Source organism: Schistocerca gregaria, chromosome 5 (genome assembly GCF_023897955.1).
Source record: "Schistocerca gregaria isolate iqSchGreg1 chromosome 5, iqSchGreg1.2, whole genome shotgun sequence".
Taxonomy (NCBI): domain Eukaryota; kingdom Metazoa; phylum Arthropoda; class Insecta; order Orthoptera; family Acrididae; genus Schistocerca; species Schistocerca gregaria.
In genome coordinates, this window is record NC_064924.1 from 261,651,424 (window position 1) to 261,676,142 (window position 24,719).

The following is a 24,719-nucleotide window of genomic DNA, read 5'->3' on the forward strand; positions in this document are numbered from 1 at the left end:
TTACAGTTTCTAGTTCGTGTAATGGATGTCAGCTTGGTGTAAATGTAGAAAAATTTAAATTCATGTACATTAGTAGGAAAAAAATACCGCAATGCTTGAATACAGCATTAATAGTGTTCGGCTTGACAATCTCAATCCGATTAAATACCTTGGTGTAACACGCCAAAGCGATATGAAATGCAACTAACGCGTAAGGATATTGGTAGGGAAGGTGGATAATATGGTTGACTTCCTTTAAATGCGAACATTTTAGGTTATGCTTTATCGTGACTGTTATTGACATTAAATGAAACGACAACTTTACTGTTACCAGTTAAATGAAACTAGTTTACTGTTACCAGTCACTAGTAACAGTAAACTTGTTGTTTCATTTAATGGTTGACTTCCGTTTATTGGGAGAATTTTAGGAAGGTGTGTTTTATCTGTAAAGGACACAGCATACACAACACTCGTTCATGGGTACTGCTCAAATGTCTCGGATCCACACCATATCGGATTAAAGGAAGACATCGAAGCATTTCAGAGGGGGCCTTCTAATTTTGTTGCCGGTAAAGTAGATCAGTATGCGATTATCACAGAGATGTTTCGTGAACTCAGGAAGGAATACTTACGCAGAAGACGACTTTCTTTCCGCGGAACACTACTGAGAAAATTCAGAGAACCAGCATTTGAAGCTGACTGCTGAACGATTCTACTGCCGCCAACGTACACTACGTGATGAAAAGTATCCGAACACCTGTCTGAAAAGCCGGCCGCGGTGGCCGAGCAGTTCTAGGCGATTGTCCGGAACCGCGCGACTGCTACGGTTGCAGGCTGGAATCGTGCCTCTGGCATGGAGGTGTGTGATGTTCTTAGGTTAGGTTTAAGTAGTTCTACGTTCTAGGGGACTGATGACCTCAGATGTCAAGTCCCATAGTGCTCAGAGCCATTTTTGAACCTGTCTGAAAATGACTTACAAGTTTATGGCACCTGCCATCGGTAATGCTGGAATTCAATATGGTGTTGGCCCACACTTAGCCTTGATGGTAGCTTCCACTCTCGCAGGCATACGTTCAATCAGGTCCTGGAAAGTTTCTTGAGGAATGGCAGCCCATTCTTCACGGAGTGCTACACTGAGGAAAGGTATCGATGTCGGTCGGTGAGGCCTGGCACCAAGTCGGCGTCCCAAAACATCCCAAAGGTGTTCTATAGGATACAGGGCAGGACTCTGTGCAGGCCAATCCGTTACAGGAATGGTATCGTCGTGCAACCACTCCGCCATAGGCCGTGCATTATAAACAGGTGGTCGATCGTGTTGAAAGATGCAGTCGCCATCCCCGAATTGCTTTTCAACAGTGGGAAACAAAAAGGTGCTTAAGACATCAATGTAGGCGTCTACTGTGATAGCGCCACGCAAAAGAACAAGGAGTGCAAGCCGCCTCCATGAAAAAGACGACCACACCATAATACCACCGCGTCCGAATTTTACTGTTGGCACTACACGCGCTGGCAGACAATGTTCACTGGGAATTGGCCACACTCACACCCTGCCATCGGATCGCCAAATTGTGTACCGTGATTTGTCACTGCACACAACGTTTTTCCACTGTTCAATCCAATGTTCACACTCCTTACACCAAGCGAGCCGTCATTAGGCATTTACCGGCGTAATGTGCGGCTTATCAGCAGCCGCTCGACCATGAAATCCAAGTTTTTCTCACTTCCCGCCCAAATGTCATAGTACTTGAAGTGGATCTTGATGCAGTTTCGGATTCCTGTGTGATAGTCTGGATAGATGTCTGGCTATTACACATTACGACCCTCCTCAACTTTCGGCATCTGTCAGTCAACAGACGAGGTCGGCCTGTACGCTTTTAGGCTCCACGTGTCCTTTCACGTTTTCACATCACTATCACATCAGAAACAGTACATCCAGGGATGTTTAGAGGTGTAGAAGTCTCGTTCGAAGTCCAAGAGTTCCGCAGAGCGCCCCATGCTGCTCTCTCACGATGTCTAATGACTGCTGAGATTGCTGATATGGAGAACCTTAAAACGCGTGTTTTTGGGGGTGTCCCGATACTTTTGATCAAATACTGTACATATCGATACCTGGCTTGTGGAGTATGTATGTTGATGTAGATGTTCACATACATCAGCGCAAAAAAAGGATAATATGATGGTCTACGAATTAGCTGCCTTTTCTCGAAACTGATTTAATCTGCTCATAAGAAGTCTAAGAGGAAGCAACGATACAGTGTCACGCATCATTGTTTGAAACCAGGGATCAGGTGTGCGATAAACACCTTGCACACACTTTTCTCCTCCTCAAAACATTCTGGAGGATATGTTTCACTTGATTTAAAGATGTTATTCCATTGCGATTTGTAGCAAAACAACACTAACTCACTACAGCCGCACGTCCACTGCTTAACCCTGCCTGCTCACATCTGACTGGTCTAATGCGGCAGTCAGCTGTTTACTAATAACTATTACTTCAAGCTCCCACCGCAATTACACTACTGGCCATTACAATTTCTACACCAACAAGAAATGCAGATGATAATCGGGTATTCATTGGACAGATATATTATACTAGAACTGACATGTGATTACATTATCACGCAATTTGGGTGCATAGACCCTGAGAAATCAGTACCCAGAACAATCACCTCTGGCCGTAATAACGGCCTTGATACGCCTAGGCATTGAGTCAGAGCTTGGATGGCGTGTACAGGTACAGCTGCCCATGCAGCTTCAACACCATACCACATTTCATCTAGAGTAGTGACTGAAGTATTGTGACGAGCCAGTTGCTCGGCCACCATTGACCAAACGTTTTCAATTGGTGAGAAATCTGGAGAATGTGCAGGCCAGGGCAGCAGTCGAACATTTTCTGTATCCAGAAAGGCCCGTACAGGACTTGCAACATGCGGTCGTGCATTATCCTGCTGAAATGTAGGGTTTTGCAGGGATCGAATGAAGGGTAGAGCCACGGGTCGTAACACATCTGAAATGTAGCGTACACTGTTCAAAGTGCCGTCAATGCGAACAAGAGCTGACCGAGACGTGTAAGCAATGACACTCCATACCATCACGCCGGGTGATACGCCAGTATGGCGTTGACGAATACACGCATGTCGCCATACACGGATGCGACCATCATGATGCCGTAAACATAACCTGGATTCATCCGAAAAAATGACGTTTTGCCATTCGTGCACCCAGGTTCGTCGTTGAGTACACTATCGCAGGCGCTCCTGTCTGTGATGCAGCGTCAAGGGTAACCGTAGCCACGGTCTCCGAGCTGATAGTCTATGCTGCTGGAAACGTCGTCGAACTGTTCGTGCAGATGGTTGTTGTCTTGGAAACGTCCCCACCTGTTGACTCAGGGATCGAGACGTGGCTGCACGATTCGTTACAACCATGCGGATAAGATGCCTTTTATAGTGATACGAGGCCGTAGGGATCCAACACAGCGTTCCGTAATACCCTCCTGAACCCACCGATTCCATATTCTGCCAACAGTCATTGCATCTCGACCAACGCGAGGAGCAATGTCACGATACGATAAACCGCAATCGCGATAGGCTACAATCCGACTTTGATAAAAGTCGGAAACGTGATGTTACGCATGTCTCCTCGTTACACGAGGCATCACAACAACGTTTCACCAGGCAACGCCGGTCAATTTCTGTTTGTGTATGAGAAATCGGTTGGAAACCTTCCTCATGATAGCACGTTGTAGGTGTTGCCACCGACGCCAACCTTGTGTGAATGTTCTGAAAAGCTAACCATATGCATATCACAGCATCTTGTTGCTGTCGGTTAAATTTCGCGTCTGTAGAGCGTTATCTTCGTGGTGTAGCAATTTTAATGGACAGTAGTGTAGTTCGCTGAAGTTGCTTATACGCCAGGAATAAAATCAATCTCGAGACTTTCTGGATGGACTGTACAGTTTTAGTAGTGGATAAAACAGGTAGAAGACGGGTTTATTGACACGAAAATCAAATCAGCCTACAAAGGAAACTGATTATTAAACACTCGTACGTCCCATCTTGGAATACTGCTCAAGTCTGTGGGACCCATGCCAGATAGTACTAACGGGAAATATTGAACGCATACATGCAACGGCAGCATGAGTAGTCACAGGTTTGTTCGAGCCACAGGAGAGTGTCACACATATGCTGAGAAAGCTGGCCTGGCAGACGGTAGGTTATAAACGGCAATTGTCCTGCAAAAGTCTATTTACAATATTTCACGAATATGTCTTGGAATACGTTACACCCCTTACGTATTGTACGTTGTATGGACCGCAGAAACATGATTAGATTCATTACACTATTGAAATACTTGTCGTGAGAAAATTCAGAACTGCATTTCAATTAGATGCTGTACAGATATATTCAAGCAGTCACTCGTCTTGCTCTCTATACGGAAATGTAGGAGAATGGAATCCTAGCATGTGGTACAACGATTTTATTCCTGGAATATAAACGACGTTAAGTGCAGTAACTGCGATGGCAGCTTGAGCAAACAACTGCTAGTAAGTAATCTCTGTGAAGCACTTCACATTGGTATGCACTTATGATCCTTCCAGTTTGAGTTTGGTTCAGGACATGTCCGAAAGAACAGACACCATATGCATATAAGTATATAGTTCTGGCAACACCGGCCATTACCTTCTTCTGTACGGATGCACACATATTCCCCGAACTCTTATGGGACTTGGTAAGAATGTCTTCCACGAGTAATGAGTGTGCTGGGGTCGGACATTACGAAAGTAGTGTGTGAATATACAAGGTGAGAATGTAGGTCTCGCGGGAGGCGTGCGTGAGATAGATCCTGCAGTCGCATTATCCTCTGTGCCCTCGGTGGCTCAGATGGATTGCCGGCACGGTAACTCAGCGTGTTCTGTCAGAGGGTTAGCTGCTCTCTGTAATAAAAAAAACTGAGTTAATGGACCCACGACGAACTGAAACGGGTGTCTTGCGACGTCTGTCCCGAGCAGATAAAATGAACAAAATGAGATTTTTTTTTGTAAAAAAAGGATGGATAGAGGGTCGGCCAGGTAAGCGGGAGATCGTGGGCTCGAGTCCCGGTCGAGGCACACATTTTCACCTGTGCCCGTTGATATATATCAACGCCCGTCAGCAGCTGAAGGTGTTAAATTAATTCTAATTTTGATTCTGCACTCATCGGCGAAGACAGGGCTGGCCGTTGTCGAGCACGACACCGCTCTCCCAGCGTCCTCCAAAACCAAAGCGTGCGTTTGTGTTGCAGAGTCCTCGGAGTACATACGAGTGGTATTTTATAGGCAGCCATCATATGCTGGTGTTAGTCGCCGTGGGCGATCATTACGAGGCTTTGTATCTCACGATATCATCTTCCCATAACCCTTTCCCGTTTGGCTTGTATTATACGGGACGATCAAAAAATTTCCGTTTGAGGTCGTTGCTGCAGCGTGTATGCAACCCAGCATGCCTCTGATGTGGATATACAAGCACCCACATGGACTTAACAGATCAGTGTGGCCTCCGAACCGAAACCTTTTCATCATCCCTTATGAATCTTTCCTGTGTCTTAAAATGAATATAAAAGCGAAACGTCTGCCTAGATGTCTATCGGAATTACCAGACATGTTTATAAAAGCGTTACCTACCTCACATATACGCATGGACATTGGGTTACATTCATTACAACATAATAGTTGGAGTTGGAGGACACCCTACTACACTGCGTAATACAATGAAAGGATCACTTTTTCGAAACTCCGTAAATTTCTCTCATTCAAACACAGAAGTTTGAAATTTTGCTCAAATGCGTGTACAACCTTCCTCTGTCTTGGTGTAAAGGCGTGGATTCCTGTCGCGTCACTCTCGGCCTCGAGCACGCTTCAGACAGCAAGGTGTCGACACATGCGAAAAAAGGCCAGCGCTCAGAAGTTTGTGTGATGTGTAAGATGGGTTAATTGATATCACGTTGCTACCAAATTTCTCTGCAGTTCTGGCGACCAGCAACGTGGAGATGTCCCGCTGTGCATAGGTCGTCACGCTCCCTTTTACCCACATTTAACCCCTCGTTCTGACGCCTCTGCCTTGGAAGTCAGAACCGCGACGCGCGGCGTTGAAATAACGGGATTTTCTTATGGGTGGACGGGGAAAACATTTCAGACACACCACTGATCAGTATCGACGCCAAAACACCCTGGAGTCGGCATAAAGGGCTTCAATGGAAACACCCTTTCCTTGGGGCGTTGATTCTCACACAATGCCTTGACACCCCTCCGATTCCAAATGTCTGCCTGTAGACGTCTAGGACTTCTTCGAGCCTGTTTTTGTAAAGGTACAATTTTAAAATTGTCAATAAATGTGGATGTCTTAGAGGGGAACTCTTTGCTGCTTTACTACGCGTGTGTCAGTCATTTCCCCCCTCCCCCTCTCCCCACCCTCCGTCATCAAGCCTCGATGAAGATCAAGCCACGGGAGGGCGCCAAACAGGAAGGCTGAAAATTCGTAAGCACCCTTTGCTGCTTCGGACCATGTTGAAAATTGGCGATTGGTTTTGAACAGCCGCTAGTGGATCTAGGCTTTACGCGAGAGGACAAATTTGCAGTCATGTTGCACTCCAAACTGGTGCCACACGTTCACTTGAGACGCAGACCTACTGTGTCCTTAGAAAAGTTGGATACCTCTGGGCATATGAGCAGTTTCAAAGGATGCTAAGAACGTTGTCCTATCGCTCGTCTCGTTGAGAACTGTCTTTTCCGATCCCGAAATGTTTGGGAATCAGGGGAAGAGCCGGCCGTGGTGGCCGAGCGGTTCTAGGTGCTTCACTCTGGAACCGCGCGACAGCTACGGTCGCAGGTTCGAATCCTGCCTCGGGCATGGATGTGTGTGGTGTCCTTAGCTTAGTTAGGTTTAAGTAGTTGTAAGTTCTAGGGGACTGATGACCTCAGATGTTAAGTCCCATAGTGCTCAGAGCCATTTGAACCATTTGAACCAATCAGGGGAAGAGGCGTTTTCATTGACGGTCTTTAGGCCATCCCCTGAGGCTTTCTAGTAACGATTCTAAGCGGCGGTGTGTCTAAAATTTTATCCTCGCCTACCCACAAGAAATCGCGTGATTTCCACGCTGGGCGTCGCGGATGACGTCCATCGCACAGGAGACTAGTTTGTGGCGGGCCTCATCAAACCAGTCAGAATAGTAACAACACCCACTGTGTCACTCAAGCTCAGTGCAACTCAGGGCCCAGCCGGATTAGAGCCAGTTTGACTCCTAGAGGCGGCATGCATATCCTGTATACTCCACTGCCCTACCCCTCAGAACACCACCTAAACACAAAATAATGTATTCTTCATACTAAACTGGGCAAGCAAAATAAAAGAACTTTCTCATTTGCCATTTTTTGTTTTGTTTTGTAGTCTTAAATGGCCAGTGGTGTAGAAGAAGGTGACAAGTAGCGTCCACCTTCCTTTATTTCTGAAAGGCATTCAGCTCTGTGCCATTCATTTCATTTCTGATTGTAAAGAATATTTATATAATTATTTGCCAAGCGAGAACAAATTTTAACTGACAGAACCTTGTGTACTATAAGGGAAGAGCAGACAGTGAAGAGAAGAAAAACTAAAATTCGATGTTCCGCATCAAAGTCTAATAGAATAGCCAGTGTTATCCACAAAGGTTAAATATGCATTTAACAGCTCTCTCGGACAGTTTGCCGTCGATATTAATGTCTACAGGAATAATTCATCACTTGAATGTTGCAAGAAAATGCAGGATGATTTAGAGAGGATGTTCATTTAGTGTTCTGGGAGGCAGCTCTAATTAAATGTGAATAAAAACATCATTATTCCTGTCACAATAAGAAAGAAGTCAATAGTAAGTGGTAGTTTTCTGGAGTCTCTTACAAAACTTGAATATCTGGGGGTAATATTACAAAGAAACATAAAATAGAAGAAAAATTTGAAATCAGTACTACAGAAGACGAAGTCAAGGCTTATGCGATACGGCAAGATTCTAGGAGAGTATAGTGCCTGTATGTGACGGCACATTTACGCTTCAGCCTCGCTGCTGGCAGCTCGCTACTAGCTGCTGCCACATCCCACACGACTGCTCGGAGGGCCCTTATTACATTTACGCTGCAGCCCTTTTGTTCTCTTCTCACCGGGAGTCAATTACGCTACACCTGTTCCCAGCCAAGCATGGCACTTACCAGAGTGACCTTGAAGCAGCCAACCACGGTTGAAATTTGAGGACATGCGGTATTGTCGCGCGAGCAAACCACAAAATTGTTTATCGTCGCCTGGCGAGAATCTTAGTGAGCAGAGCGGCGAGCAGTGATGGTGCAGGTTAAATGAACCAGTGGGCTTGATTCACTATCGCCGGGTCATGTCGGCGAACATCGAGGTGGCAGCATAAAAGCTCTCTAATAGAAGACTCCTACAGAATGCAAGTGTTACGTTCTACAATGGTGCTCCGGATTATGGAATCATTATCAAGCAGGTCTGACAACGTATATTAATGAAATTCAAAGATGTGCAGCTAAGATTATAATTGGTCAGCATTACCTATGTGAAAGTCTAACAGAAGTTCTTAGGAATTTTTGATGGAAATCACTGGAAGAAAAGTGACTTCCTTGTCAGTATACCCTTTTGGGTTATTTTAAATAAGTACTGTTTGAATACTGGTGCAGAACTGTGTATTCATATAGCAACCGTGAGAATACGATAAGAAGGACGAGGACATGAAATGAGGTATACAGCCTTACTCCTTTCACACATGAAACAGGGCGAGGAATGGTTAAACATGGGATGAAGCTACATACCTCAGCCACTATACGATGGCTTGCATATGACATGTATAAATATAGGTGGAAAAGACAAAAACTCTATAAAGTGATAAATTTACAGAAATAAAACGATAATTGATTATTTGTTTATGTGTCAGTAAATTCGTTATTTAGAAGTCTACGTTGCCACAGAAGCATGAAAACCTGATTGTCATTTATTATGTCAATAGTAACAGCAATAAGTTCTAATACAAATACGCAAATATTAATATTGTTCAATACAGCACGCTCTTAAGTTATTTTTAAGCTAGATTTGCAAGGTACCATTTATGATGGGTTGGTCTCTGTGGCGCTATTGGCAAACCGTGGTGTAAAAAAAAAAAAAAAAAAAAAAAAAAAAAAAAAAAAAAAAAAAGTGAAAGTAATCTGTAATCTGTCGTATAGGAGGTTGAAGGAAAATATTCAAGGAGCTTCTGAGACAGAATGCGAGTAAGTGTTATGTAGCTCAAAGTCTTGGGATACTTAGAGATACGTCACTTTTTACCAAGAAAATTTATCCACAGTGGATCAATAATATCTGCGAATAATCAGTGTCTGTGGTCAGTGGAGAGAGAACACAAATGCCAAAATTGAAGAACAGAATTTGTTCGAACGACTACTTACATTTGAGATTGCTCTCGCTTAATGTCAGGCTTTTCAGTTATCTAAGAGTTACACAGTCATTAAATTTTGCTTGTAATTGTAAACTTACTGCAACTAATTGAGTGTTATCATAACGTTGATGAAGAATCAAACATCATCCAAGCCATAATACTCATCTAAGATAATAACTGCACTAATTTATAGGTGACTTATAGAAACTATTTCCCCTCTTATCTCAGATTGTCCCGTTTAAAACGTAATAATGACTGCAATAGTCAATAATTATGTGCAAATTGTTACGTATTAAATGAGTTTTGTATAAAAGTTCCCTTGGTCTCCATACAGGCACGAAGCAAGAAAAACACTATAGTAGCCTAAGCAAAAGCTTTGACTTAATTTGAATGTATTTGTCATTCTGCTAACATGGAGATTTATTTTTCTGTAGTACATTGCTACTACTTTTATAAGATAAAGTTCTCTGTATACTTACAGTATTCAGACATTGAAGTGAAAAACGTAATTTACTTGTGTGTTATGACTAATGTCTGACATCTATTGAATGTAGTAAAGTGATAATCAAAATAAAAGATTATTGTATATTGCAGGCAAACGGCTGTGCCCTGGAGAGACATTTTCGCGCCAGAACTTCTACCTCTTGTGTGGAGCTCTTCTGCAGAACTTTACAATCGACCCAGATGGCGTACCGCCACTGGATTCCATCATACCTGGCTTCGTTGAGACTCAGCCGTCCTTCTGGGCCAGGTTCACTCCTCGTTGACTGAGGGGCGTAAGGTCCATTGTTCAGGATGCGAAATGGAAAAGAATGATTGCTGACAACCAAACTGTATTTGCTTACCTTGAAGCACCTTCCAACAGTATCATGGAAAGGTGGCTATTAAATACCATCAATCACGGTACTATTTCCTTATACTTATCACAAATGTAGAGATATTTAATTACATACATGATTTCAGAAATGCTGTAGACTCATGTGGCACTGGCTAAAATAATGAATGGACTGGAGAATTTTATTAAGTGACTCTTGGTTTCAATACATTTCCCTTTGTCACTGTCCTTTAAAAGGGTTCACGAAGAATGGAGACAGAATCCTCCATCCACCACTGGTGGTGTTGTAGACACATAGCATATATGAGACAGTAAGTTCCATCTTACTCATAAGTGTCAGTCAAGAAAATGAGAATGTTATTATTCACTTCACGCTTATCAGCTTCAAAAGTCGAGACTAGCGTGCAGATGTATTCAGTGTTAATGAATTTTAAGTTCTCTTATAAACTGACAGATATCAAGAACAACGTATGTTACTAAAACGTGGATATAAATTCTCCCAAAAGTAAGTAATTACAGACAGAGAGGTTTAATATGGCATTGTGCCTACTAGTGGACTGAAGTATTTTCCTGACGTCTTCTAACTTCTGCTGATTAACGACTAGTCAGTGACAGGAAAGGGAACCGTGTCTAGATGGCGTATGAATGAATGGAAGAAGAAGTCAAGATTCTTGTCATAATCAAAACGATGAAACACAGCACATTCATTCTGTCCAATAAATTTGCCATTTGATTTTATCATGAATTATTTTTATGAAAATTTATATCTACCTTATTGTAATATATTCCATAGTTTGTCTGTTTATAAGCCAATTTCAAATTCAATAACATAGTACATATCTGGATGCCGTACTTAACTTTTGAAATTAATAAGCATTAAGAGCAGTAGTACTGTTTTTGTGTCTTCTAAATACCTAGACTGCAATAAAATTCGGAAGATTTCAACAGTATGTCGAGTGTCGTACACTCCTGATTCTACTCGAGTTATGTTCAAATGTATTTGCATTCTTTACCTATCTTTATGTGGCATTCATTGTCGTACAGGTTCTGTACCTTCTGTGGATCACAGTACATTGTATTATCTATTTCGTACTGAAAGATTATCGAAGTACTTTTTGCATATCTAGACAATTGTTTGTATTATCGGGATTCTTGGCATATGAAGAAATAAAACCCATTCATCCTAACCATAAAGGGTGCCATTTGATTGTCTGAGAAACTGCATTTTAACGCGTAACTGAACTGAGTTGTGTATGTTTAAGCCAATGCAATAAATGACTCTTTCGATAAACCATGTCAGTTTTAGCTCAGGATCTTTGTCTTTCGAAATCCCACAGACAAACTCACACCTCTAGCCTTCCAGCACCTCTGTCCAGTGAGTTTTTTCTATGTAAAAAAAAGGTCTTTGTGTTTACATTTCACTGGAGTATGAGTTATTTGAAATTCGCCTGCAGAATACCCACTGATATCACTCAAGTTCCTAACTTCTCAGAGGAGTCAGTATTCTTTCAGGCTTAAGCGTAACATTCAGTACTATCACAGGGAGTACAGACCTGCACCTACACACACAGTCTGTCACTTAAGGGAAAGCCAGAGTCATTAGTTTGAAAAAGCCATAGCAATTTCCTTCCTTGTTCTTGTGTTATGCCGACTCATAGTCCTGACCACATGACATCATCAACAAAATGTTAAACTCCTTCCTTACCTTTAATTTAATGCAAACAACGTTGTCTTTGTAAATACAGATGACCCAAAAGTTTGTAAACATTTGAAAATTTAATACTTCACAGAATAATATAGGTAGAGAACATAAAATTGACATATTGCTAGAAATGGCATGAGGTTTTATTGAAGCCAAAAAAGTGCATAAAATGACAAAAACGTGTCGCTACGTTTGATACAAAAGCAATAATTAGCACAGAAATTGAGTTTTAGCAAAGATAATGTTCTTTATAACAAATGCTCACTGTGACGGCCGTCATTCATAAAGAATACATGTAGTCGAGGAACAATGTTGTGAACAGCACTGTACAGCATATCAGGATCTACGGTGAGAAATTGCTGTGAGATTATCGCGGTAGACTCGCGACCTCAGGCAAGCTCGCAACAAGTAATCATACGGTTTGAGGTCTGGGAAGCTAGAAGGCCAAGCATGGCGGCAATGGTGGCTCAGAACACGATCTCCACCAAACGATTTGTTCAAGAGATCTTTCACACGTGGAGCGCCGTCCTGCATAGAAGTCATACCTTCCAGCAGGTGTTTATCAGCCACGCTAGGGATGATGCGATTCTGTAACATATCGGCGTACCTCACACCCGTCTGGCTGACAGTTTGAAAAACAGCATCTAACATTTCCTCGAAGAAAAAAAGGGTTCGATCGCAACTAATGTGATAAATCCACACCACGTCGTGGTCTTGTTATGCAGTAGGGATTTCACGACAGCTCTAGGATTTTAGGTAGCCCAGATTCTGCAGTTGTGTGTGTTCTCATTCGCCGACACTGACTTGTTGCTGTCCACCACAATCTGTTGGTCGTTTTTTTGCATTCTTTTTGGTTTCGACAAAACCTCATGTGATTTAAGGCATGTGTGTGTCAACTTTTATTCTCTACCTACATTTTTCCGTGAAACTGTGCATTTTCAAATGTTAAGAACTTTTGGGTCATCCTGTACTTAGAATTTCGATGTAACATGATTTTCAAAATAAGTAACAACGAACATGCTCTAAAGATATATCTGTGACTGACCTGTCAAGAAAGACAAGTTTTAGGAAGACCTATAGTAGAAAACGCTTTTCTTGTTGCAAGGTAGGTCATTTTTCAAAGCATTGTAAAACTGGTTCGTTTTGAAATTGAAAAGGTCGTCTGTCAAATGGATCTTCTAACATACACAAAATGGACGAATGTGCAATGTTGTCAGATATTGAGAAATACATGGAACTTTCACGAAATGATAAACAAATATATATAAGTGGAACGAAGGTTGAGAGAGATCTACAGACCCTTCTCATATCTTCTTGCTTTTGTGAACTGTTCATTGGCTCTTGTCACTTGATAAATGTTCGCATACATAACCAACCTTTTGGGAAGAAGTGTGCCATTGCTTTCTTTGGGTTTGCAAGTTTGATAAATCACGATCTGGGTCGGAACTCCTGACTTCCTTCTCAATTCAGCTAATGTGAAAATCCAGTCTGACAGCAAATGACAAAGAGGAACATGCTACTTGCATTTTGACCGAGATATCTGTCTGCTGTGATTAGAAGTCGGTTAAGATTGATTTCCACCAGAAATGTCAGTGTGGACAGAGCAGAAATAGTTGCAATGAACGTTATAATTAGATCTTTTAATAGAATCTGAACAGACGAGTTGATACTTCTCTTAATAGGCCAAGCTACAAGCAGGTCAGATCTCACTGATATAATAGTTTTTCATTTGTATGAGATGATATTATGAGGACCGAGTTTCACACTCCTTTCCGGCAAAGCAATCTTCCTTGTGTGATCAGATAATGCAGAACCTTCGTATAACAAATTCAGATGAGGTAGTGCCCGAGGCGGTTGCTTTAAATGCACGGTATGGGTTCGTCATGGTCCTTTCTCAGAGATACGCACCGAGGTGGACATTTCACTGATTGACACGCCATTTGCAGACGTCATGGCTCCAGCGCCGGGAAGACAAGTCAGAAATTGATGACCTTATACCTCCAGGTGACACACTGACGCCAGTAGAAAGTTGACAACCTGCAGATTAACTAGGAAGCTACTACCACGACAGACGTACCGATGCCAACAGTGTTCACCAAAGCTGTAAAGACGCTTTAGAAAAAATTCAGGATGATAGGGGAGAAACTAGAATTTGGTCATGTCTTATAGACTCATCCCAGGACTAGAGTTCTCATTGGCTTCTAATATGATGCATAGCTACTTCTGGAGTTCATAAGATGAAAGGAGGGGTCTCAAGTGGAATGTTTTCTGTGTTTCGATAGGTCGAACAAATTGTCACGAGTCCTGATTGGCCGAAGCGAGTTTTTGGCAGAATTATTTTTCATGAGACACCTGAGTTAAAAACACGAAAAGTTCGAAGAACGTTCTATTTCAGAGAGCTGTGGAGAGATTATATTTCGGAGGTTTGTGGAGAACAGCGGATTTTGGTAACGGAGTTTGACGGAGAGCAGGTGGCTTAATTCGACACCCAAGGCGGCAGCCAGAGTACTGAGAATTCTCGCTGCGAGGAATGGATTTAACTAAAGTTAGTGCGAAGTTTAGAAATCATGCGACCAATTTAGAGTCGGTTCACAGCCGTAGTCATAATTTTTAACTTACCACGTCGTTCTTTCACGTTTTGGTAGCAACATTTGTTGTAGTGAATCTTGAGTTATCAGTGACTTGCACGTGAACTCGCATGTTGCACATACTGCTTTTGGTCCATGTCTTTCTTTTGCTTCCCTTCTACACCTCCCTCTAGCATCATGGAAGTCAGTCTCTGACGTCCTAGCAGATGTCGTCTTATCCTGCCTCTTTTTCTTGTTAGTGTTCTCCATATATTCCTTTACTCGCCGATTTTACGGAGAATCTCCTAAATCCCTAACTTATCAAGGCATCTAATTTTCAATATTCTTCTGTAGCACCACGTCTCAAAAGCTTCGATTCTCTTCTGTTTCGATTTTCCCGCAGTCCATATCTCACTGTCATACGATGCTGTGCTCAAAACATTCTCAGAAATTTCATCCTCGAATTAAGACCTATGTATGATACCAGAACACTTCTCTTGGCCAGGAATGCTCTTTTTGCCAGTGCTAGTCTACTCTTTATGTCCTCCTCACTCGATCCGTCATGGGTTATTTTGCTACTTAGATGGCAGAAATCCTAAACTTCGTCTACTTGATGAGCACCAAGTCTGATATTAAGTTTCTCGCTGTTCTCATTTCTACTACTACCCACTACCTTCGTCTTTCTTCGATTTACTATTAATCTATATTCTACACTCATGAGACTGTTCCTTCCATTCAAAAGATCCCGTAACTCTTCTTCACATTCACTGAGGACAGTAATGTCATAAGCAACTCTTGTTACTGATATCCTTCGCTCTGAATTTTAATCCCACTCTTGAACCTTTCCATTAATTCCGTCACTGCTTCTTCTAAGAATAGACCAAACAGTAGTAGTGTAAGACTGCATCCCTGTCTTACACCCCATTTAATCTGTGAACTTCGTTCTTCGTCTTCCGGTATTATTGTATCCTCTTAGTTCTTGTACATATTGTGCATTACCAGTCTTTCCTTCTGAATTACCCCAATTTTTCTCAGGATTTGCAAAATCTAGCATCGTTTGACACTGTCGAACGCTTTTTTCCAGGTCGAAAAATCCTATGAACGTATTTGATTTTTCTTCAGTCTTAATTCCATTATCAATCCCAACGTCAGAACTGCCTCTCTGGAGCACGTCTAACATCTCTTCAACACCACCGGTAACGCAGCTATTTCTGCCACATGTTTTATTGTCTATTCAGTCGCGATTCTGGAAATAACGTCTCATTTACAGTGTGTTTCCTAACAGCCTGCAGTCCCACCAGACGTGCATTTCTTATGACTGAGACAGTTTCGTACTTCATATTTGTAGTTGTTTTTAACAAAGACGTCCGCAAATGCTCAGCTTTTCCCATGTGTACCTATCTTCGTTAAATAAATATGTGGAAACTGAATTCTTCTTGATATTATTAGATGGTGAACGGATCCTTTGTCATTTGGATATAAATTTACGAAAGCCATGCTTATATTTGAAGGATATTGTTTCGCATGACAATTCCGTCATGCATATCTTCTTTTAAATAACTGAAAATTTACGATCAACCTACAGAAAAGTTATATATTCCTTCATTTCGAATTAATGATTTATCCTCAGGCATTCGACGACACTTGTATTGACTCTTTAGTAGACTGTAACAGCAACAGGATACTTAGAATCTCCCCACCTATCCGAAATAGTAGAACTCTTTCATTTAGCTCACGCTGTCAGAATATCTACATATTCACTGATTATTGAGAACTTTCAGGATGAGGGACTATGACTACAATTATTTTATAGATGTAAACAAAATACAGAGTGATACATTGCTAGTAGTACAACACTATAAACTGACAAAATTGGTACACTACTTACAACCATGTGAAGCTCCATTGGAATTGAATAGTGTCAAACCTAATATACAAACTGAAGCATTTGGCAGTTTGGGATGGGTCTAGTCCATGTGCCGCTATTTGACATATACAACGATATTTCGAAGACGTTCAGTTTTGTCTTGATGGGACACGTAACTTATTGCCTACGAAGAAAGCTGGACAAAAGCGAATTGGGAGCAAATAAATGATTGCTGTTGATGTCTTCAGTAGTGAAGGTGAGCTTCATCGTCTAAATGTGAAAGCGGTTCGTCAGTAATAGTCCTGTATTGTTGCTGAAATCTGTGGCAGGCTATGAAGGTGGCATAAAAAATTTGGTCATCAAGTAAATTTTGTGTGCAGCAGTTCTTAAAAGACTGTGGTGTAGTAATAATCACTGATAGCAGCCTCTGTTAAGAGTGTTTCAGTGGCAAACAACCTAAGCCGCTGTTTGTTGAGGAAGTAGACAAACCTGTGGAAGTGGTCTATGCATATCTATATGGACTGATGGAGAAATTGATTTTCAAGGCTATCAGTACTTTGCTGTAGGTAACACGGTCACTTATCTCTTGCAGTTCAACGATGAAAATAAATGAAAATTACCACTGTTTACTAAAATGATAATGATACTAGCAGACTTTACTGTGAAAGAAATATGCACAGATTATGCAATGAGTTCTTTTTTATCAAACCTGCACTACAGTTTGCTGACTTGACTGGACTAAAACATTCTGTCACAGCACCATGTACTTCCCAGTATGTTACAGTAGCCAAGAATCCCCTTGAGGGATGGTAAGTTCTTGCCACTACTTCTCTGAACATCTACCATATGCATTATGAGTTGAGGCAAATTCGCTGCAACCTATATTCTGAATCAGCTTGGATCTATTAAAACAGAAGGTGAAAGTACAGTTGAAATACCCTTAAAGAAAGGTTATTTATATGATTTGGTAATATTTGGAACATAGTTTAATGCTTGAGTTCCAACTCTAAGCCATAGTTGGTTATGACGATTGTGGATATAATGTTTATTTTCCTGAAAAATGGTGTGTCTGTGAATGTAGGAATATAAAATTCAACTCCAAAGGGTTACAGTTGTCACCTAGTATTGTTATTAAAAATGTTGCTGATTCATCAGATACAGAAGATGGGAAGTTAAATTGTCGATTTTGAAGAAATTAGTCAACATTATTGTATTATCCACGATACTGTCAATGAAGTGTAGCAACCACTTGCATAGTACTGTAGTACACATTAAGAAGCAAGAAATCAAGGAACGGAACCTATAATTACATGACTTATGAAGCTTGAAGAAATCATTATGTTATTGTTACAATGCAGCAAAGATTCAGCTTATCAACAAAAGAATAACATCCCCACATGAAGCAACAAGGAATTATGTAGCAGAAATACAGTCAATATAATAAAAATTGGGAAGGGCGACAGAGGACGAAATGAATTCTCCACAATACAATAAACGATAGGAATCAGTTAATAACCTATAAAAATTGATACAATAGACAGGTGAGCTTTTGATTTGAAATTAAATATCAATAGGCAAGTGGTTTGACACAAATCTCTGTTGTTGGCAGAAGAATATACACAATGATAATTTAAATCGTGTACCTGTAACAATATATAAGACATTGAGAACTATTTTGAGTTTCTCAGTTCCATATGATAGGTGTGTAAAGTAGTTACATGTAAACACTGCACTTCCAGTATGATTATCAAAAACAAAATTTACATCCATAATCAGAGAGCTACGATAAGGCTACAGGACATGGGTTGAAGTAAGCATCGTGATGATGGTATAAATGTCTTGTTAAATTTTTGTGTGAATATAATTTATGGAATAGTTATGCTAATCCAAGAATGTTCTACAGTGAAAACACGACACAGCTTTTTCATGTTGATAGTCAACTGATGATGAACTCTACTGAATCTGTGAATAAACTAACTGAACAGTTGCCTAATAGTTTACAGATCATGTTGATGAAATTGGTTACCACCTGCAATTATAAATTAATCAATTCAGAAACTGTGCTGAAATAAATAACTCTCTATCAGGAAGAGATCTTACATTAATGTGTCATATCAGATGCTATATAATTTTCTTTGCCAACTGAGTCAGAATAGATAGCGAGTGAATCACATGCTTGTCATATTTCTGAATGGTATTACGAAACAGTTATATTTTTGCACTTTTTTGCCAGCCTTAAGTGTAACAACTATATCTACACACCAACAAGAAAACTATAATTTGCAAACCACCGTGAATGGTAGCATAGGGCCTTTCGTATAATTTTGTTGCCATTTTCACATGTATGGCACCCAGCTTTGGGTATATACTCATAAAGTCTTTTTAAACTTGAACTAGTTGTGCAACTAAGAAGAGGTAATAAGAAATATACACCCTAAATGAAAATATATTGACTTCAATCAATCAATGTATGGCTGTGGTGCCTGGTATGAAGAACACATTGATAAATAGTTGGAATTTTGCCTTTGAAATTTCGCTGATGCGGATAAGTAGTTGGAATTTTGCTTTTAAATTTTCGCTGATGCAGCTACATTTTGCATTTCTAAAACGAATACTTATATATATGACATTAACAATCACAGATGGAATTACATTTGAGAGGAGAGAAGACTGAACTTTTGTAGCTTTCAGTTCCGCTGATAATGCTGGGGACACTAACAACCACAGATAGGATTGTCGTGGTCTTCAGTCCTGAGACTGGTTTGATGCAGCTCTCCATGCTGCTCTATCTTGTGCAAGCTTCTTCATCTCCCAGTACCTACTGCTACCTACATCCTTCTGAATCTGCTTAGCGTATTGATCTCTTTGTCTCCCTCTACGATTTTTACCCTCCACGCTGCCCTCTAATACTAAATTGGTGATCCCTTGATGCCCCAGAACATGTCCTACCAAACGATCCCTTCTTCTGGTCAAGTTGTGCCACAAACTTCTCTTCTCTCCAATCCTATTCAATACTTCCTCATTAGTTATGTGATCTACCCATCTAATCTTCAGCATTCTTCTGTAGCACCACATTTCGAAAGCTTCTATTCTCTTCTTGTCCAAACTATTTATCGTCCATGTTTCACTTCCACACATATCTACACTCCATACAAATACTTTCAGAAATGACTTCCTGACACTGAAATCTATACTCGATGTTAACAAATTTCTCTTCTTCAGAAACGCTTTCCTTGCCATTGTCAGTCTACATTTTATATCCTCTCTACTTCGACCATCATCAGTTATTTTGCTCCCCAAATAGCAAAACTCATTTACTACTTTAATTATCTCATTTCCTAATCTAATTCCCTCAGCATCACCCGACTTTATTCGACTACATTCCATTATTCTCGTTTTGCTTTTGTTGATGTTCATCTTATATTCTCCTTTCAAGACACTATCCATTCCGTTCAACTGCTCTTCCAAGTCCTTCCAAGTCAGAATTACGATGTCATCGGCGAACCTCAACATTTTTATTTCTTCTCCATGGATTTTAATACCTACTCCGAATTTTTCTTTTGTTTCCTTCACTGCTTGCTCAATATATAGATTGAAAAACATCGGGGAGAGACTGCAACCCTGTCTCACTCCCTTCCCAACCACTGCTTCCCTTTCATGTCCCTCGACTCTTACAACTGCCATCTGGTTTCTGTACAAATTGTAAATAGCCTTTCGCTCCCTGTATTTTAGCCCTGCTACCTTCAGAATTTGAAAGAGAGTATTCCAATCAACATTGTCAAAAGCTTTCTCGAAGTCTACAAATGCTAGAAACGTAGCTTTGCCTTTCCTTAATCTAGCTTCTAAGATAAGTCGTAGGGTCAGTATTGCCTCTCGTGTTCCAATATTCCTACGGAATCCAAACTGATCTTCCCCGAGGTTGGCTTCTACTAGTTTTTCCATTCGTCTGTAAAGAATTCGCGATAGTTTTTTTTTCAGCTGTGACTTATTAAACTGATAATTCGGTAATTTTCACATCTGTCAACACCTGCTTTCTTTGGTATTGGAATTATTATATTCTTCTTGAAGTATGAGGGTATTTCGCCTCATACATCTTGCTCACTAGATGGTAGAGTTTTGTCAGGACTGGCTCTCCCAAGGCCGTCAGTAGTTCCAATGGAATGTTGTCTACTCCGAGGGCCTTCTTTCGACTCAGGTCTTTCAGTGCTCTGTCAAACTCTTCACGTAGTATCGTATCTCCCATTTCATCTTCATCTACATCCTCTACCATTTCCATAATATTGTCCTCAAGTACGTCGCCCTTGTATAGACCCTCTATATACTCCTTCCACCTTTCTGCCTTCCCTTCTTTGCTTAGAACTGGGTTGCCATCTGAGCTCTTGATATTCATACAAGTGATTCTCTTATCTCCAAAGGTCTCTTTAATTTTCCTGTAGGCAGTATCTATCTTACCCCTAGTGAGATAAGCCTCTACATCCTTACATTTGTCCTCTAGCCATCCCTGCTTAGCAGTTTTGCACTTCCTGTCGATATCATTTTTGAGACGTCTGTATTCCTTTTTGCCTGCTTCATTTACTGCATTTTTATATTTTCTCCTTTCATCAATTAAATTCAATACTTCTTCTGTTACCCAAGGATTTCTACTAGCCTTCATCTTTTTACCTACTTGATCCTCTGCTGCCTTCACTACTTCATCCCTCAAAGCTACCCATTCTTCTTCTACCGTATTTCTTTCCCCCATTCCTGTCAATTGCTCTCTTATGCTCTCCCTGAAACTCTGTACAACCTCTGGTTCTTTTAGTTTATCCAGGTCCCATCTCCTTAAATTCCCACCTTTTTGCAGTTTCTTTAGTTTTAATCTACAGGTCATAACCAATAGATTGTGGTCAGAGTCCACATCTGACCCTGGAAATGTCTTACAATTTAAAACCTGGTTCCTAAATCTCTGTCTTACCATTATATAATCTATCTGAAACCTGTCAGTATCTCCAGGCTTCTTCCATGTATACAGCCTTCTTTTATGGTTCTTGAACCAAGTGTTACCTATGATTAAGTTGTGCTCTGTGCAAAATTCTACCAGGCGGCTTCCTCTTTCATTTCTTTGCCCCAGTCCATATTCACCTACTACGTTTCCTTCTGTCCCTTTTCCTATTACCGAATTCCAGTCACCCATGACTATTAAATTTTCGTCACTCTTCACTATCTGAATAATTTCTTTTATTTAATCATACATTTCTTCAATTTCTTCGTCATTTGCAGAGCTAGTTGGCATATAAACTTGTACTACTGTAGTAGGTGTGGGCTTCGTATCTATCTTGGCCACAATAATGCGTTCACTATGCTGTTTGTAGTAGCTTACCCGCATTCCTATTTTCCTATTCATTATTAAACCTACTCCTGCATTACCCCTATTTGATTTTGTGTCTATAACCCTGTAGTCACTTGACCAAAAGTCTTGTTCCTCCTGCCACCGAACTTCACTAATTCCCACTATATCTAACTTTAACCGATCCATTTCCCTTTTTAAATATTCTAACCTACTTGCCCGATTAAGGGATCTGACATTCCACGCTCCGATCCGTAGAACGCCAGTTTTCTTTCTCCTGATAACGACATCCTCTTGAGTAGTCCCCACCCGGAAATCCGAATGGGGGACTATTTTACCTCCGAAATATTTTACCCAAGAGGACGCCATCATCATTTAATCATACAGTAAAGCTGCATGCCCTCGGGAAAGATTACGGCCGTAGTTTCCCCTTGCTTTCAGCCGTTCGCAGTACCAGCACAGCAAGGCCGTTTTGGTTATTGTTACAAGACCAGATCAGTCAATCATCCAGACTGTTGCCCCTGCAACTACTGAAAAGGCTGCTGCCCCTCTTCAGGAACCACACGTTTATCTGGCCTCTCAACAGATACCCCTCCGTTGTGGTTGCACCTACGGAACGGCTATCTGTATCGCTGAGGCACGCAAGCCTCCCCACCAACGGCAAGGTCCATGGTTCATGGGGGGAGAAGGGATTATGTCTGAGAAAAGATTAAACTATTGTAGCTTTTAGTGATGGTGATAATGTTGGGGACTAAGAAAGTCCAGGGTGGCAAACAATTATTTTTTTGTTTATACTTCTTTGGAGCTATATTCATCTATTAAAGATGACGATTCACTTTGTTACAGACTGTGTTACAGAGAATTGAATTGAGTGGATCTTAAATTCACACATTCAAATAAACAAATTTCTTCAATAACAATGTTTATCCACCATCAATTTGCGTCTTGATTGGTGACTCTTGTCCTACAATATTCTGAGGCTGTCCTGAATGGTCCATGCGGTGTTGGTAGCCCATGCTGCACTTGCTGTGATGTAAGGGTGCTGAGGAACTCAGCCACTTCATGCTGCCCAAGAAGAACTTTGAACAAATGATACAATACAAAAGAAATATTTATAATAGCACAGAATATACTATATATTGAAATGACATGTGAGCATATTCTTTAAGCTTCACCACCATTGTAATAATATTAATTGAACATTTGCTTGCTCATTTATTGATGATCCACACTTATGGGAATTTTATTCTGCAAAAATGGTCTACTCTTGCACACACCACCACATCTAAATGAGTAAGTTTGTTATTATTTTCCAAGTAATTTGAGTTAAATGTTAAACATCACAACTACACTCATTTTTCATTATTATTCTTATTTTTCTTTCAAACTCAGTTACTTGTATAGTCTTTAATAAGATAACTTCAATTAACTCCTATAATTTCGATATGCACTGAAACACCTGAGTCGAAACAAGGCCCTGGAAGTAGACAACATTCCATTAGAACTACTGATGGCCTTGGGAGAGCCAGTCCTGTCAAAACTGGTGAGCAAGATGTGTGAGACAGGCGAAATACCCACAGACTTCAAGAAGAATATAATAATTCCAATCCCAAAGAAAGAAGGTGTTGACAAATGTGAAAATTACCGAACTATCAGTTTAATTAGTCATGGTTGCAAGATACTAACGCGAATTCTTTACAGATGAATGGAAGAAATGGTGGAAGCCAACCTCGGGGAAGATCAGTTTGGATTCCATAGGAATGTTGGAACACATGAGGCAATACTGATCCTACGACTTATCTTAGAAAATAGATTAAGGAAAGGCAAACTTACTTTTCTAGCATTTGTAGACTTAGAGAAAGCTTTTGACAGTGTTGACTGGAATACTCTCTTTCAAATTCTGAAGGTGGCAAGGGTGAAATACAGGGAGCGAAAGTCTACTTACAATTTGTACAGAAACCATATGGCAGTTATAAGAGTCGAGGGGCATGAAAGGGAAGCAGTGGTTGGGATGGGAGTGAGAAAGGGTTGTAGCCTCTCCCCGATGTTATTCAATCTGTATCTTGAGCAAGCAGTAAAAGAAACGAAAGAAAAATTCGGAGTAGATATTAAAATCCATGGAAATAAATAGAAACTTTAAGGTTCGCCGATGGCATTGTAATTCTGAGACAGCAAAGGACGTGGAAGAGCAGTTGATCAGAATGGACAGTGTCTTGAAAGGAGGATATAAGATGAACATCAACAAAAGCAAAACGAGGACAATGGAATGTAGTCCAATTAAGTTGGGTGGTGCTGAGGGAATTAGATTAGGGTTTTGCTATTTGGGGAGCAAAATAACTGATGATGGTCGAAGCAGGGAGAATATATAAAATATATACTGGCAATGGCAAGGAAAGAGTTTCTGAATAAGAGAACTTTGTTAACATCGAGTATAGATTTAAGTGTGAGGCAGTCGTTTCTGAAAGTATTTGTATGGAGTCTATCCATGTATGGAAGTGAAATATGGACGAAAAACAGTTTGGAAAAGAAGAGAATAGAAGCTTTCGAAATGTGCTACTGAAGAATGCTGAAGATTAGATGGGTAGATCACATAACTAATGAGGAGGTATTGAATAGAAATGGGGAGAAGAAAAGTTTGTGGCACAACTTGACTAGAAGAAGGGATCGGTTGGTAGGACATGTTCTGAGCCATCAAGGGATCACCAATTTAGTATTGGATTGCAACATGGATGGTAAAAATCGTAGAGGGAGTCCAAGAGATGAATACTCTAAGCAGATTCAGAAGGATGTACGTTGCAGTAGGTACTGGGAGATGAAGAAGCTTGCTCAGGACAGAGTAGCACGGAGAGCTTCATCAAACCAGTCTGAGTCACGACAACCACAACTCATTGGAATCATTTCTGTTGATATCATAGACTAGCCTTAGCTCAATATTGAAGCTTAAAGCATATTAAACATAACTACGTTATATTTTAAGGTACTTAATATTTCTGATCCATTAC

At 40.7% G+C, this 24,719-nt stretch overlaps 1 protein-coding gene across 1 annotated transcript in view; it reads left to right on the forward strand.

The window, feature by feature from the left end:
* Positions 1-11,449, forward strand: part of LOC126272273 (probable cytochrome P450 304a1) — a 115,492-nt gene extending 104,043 nt beyond the window's left edge. The window contains exon 9 of the mRNA XM_049975018.1: positions 10,015-11,449. Within this exon, the coding sequence (XP_049830975.1) occupies positions 10,015-10,187 (173 nt within the window). The 3' untranslated portion in view covers positions 10,188-11,449. The remainder of the gene's footprint in view (positions 1-10,014) is intronic.
* Positions 11,450-24,719: the final 13,270 nt, after the last annotated feature.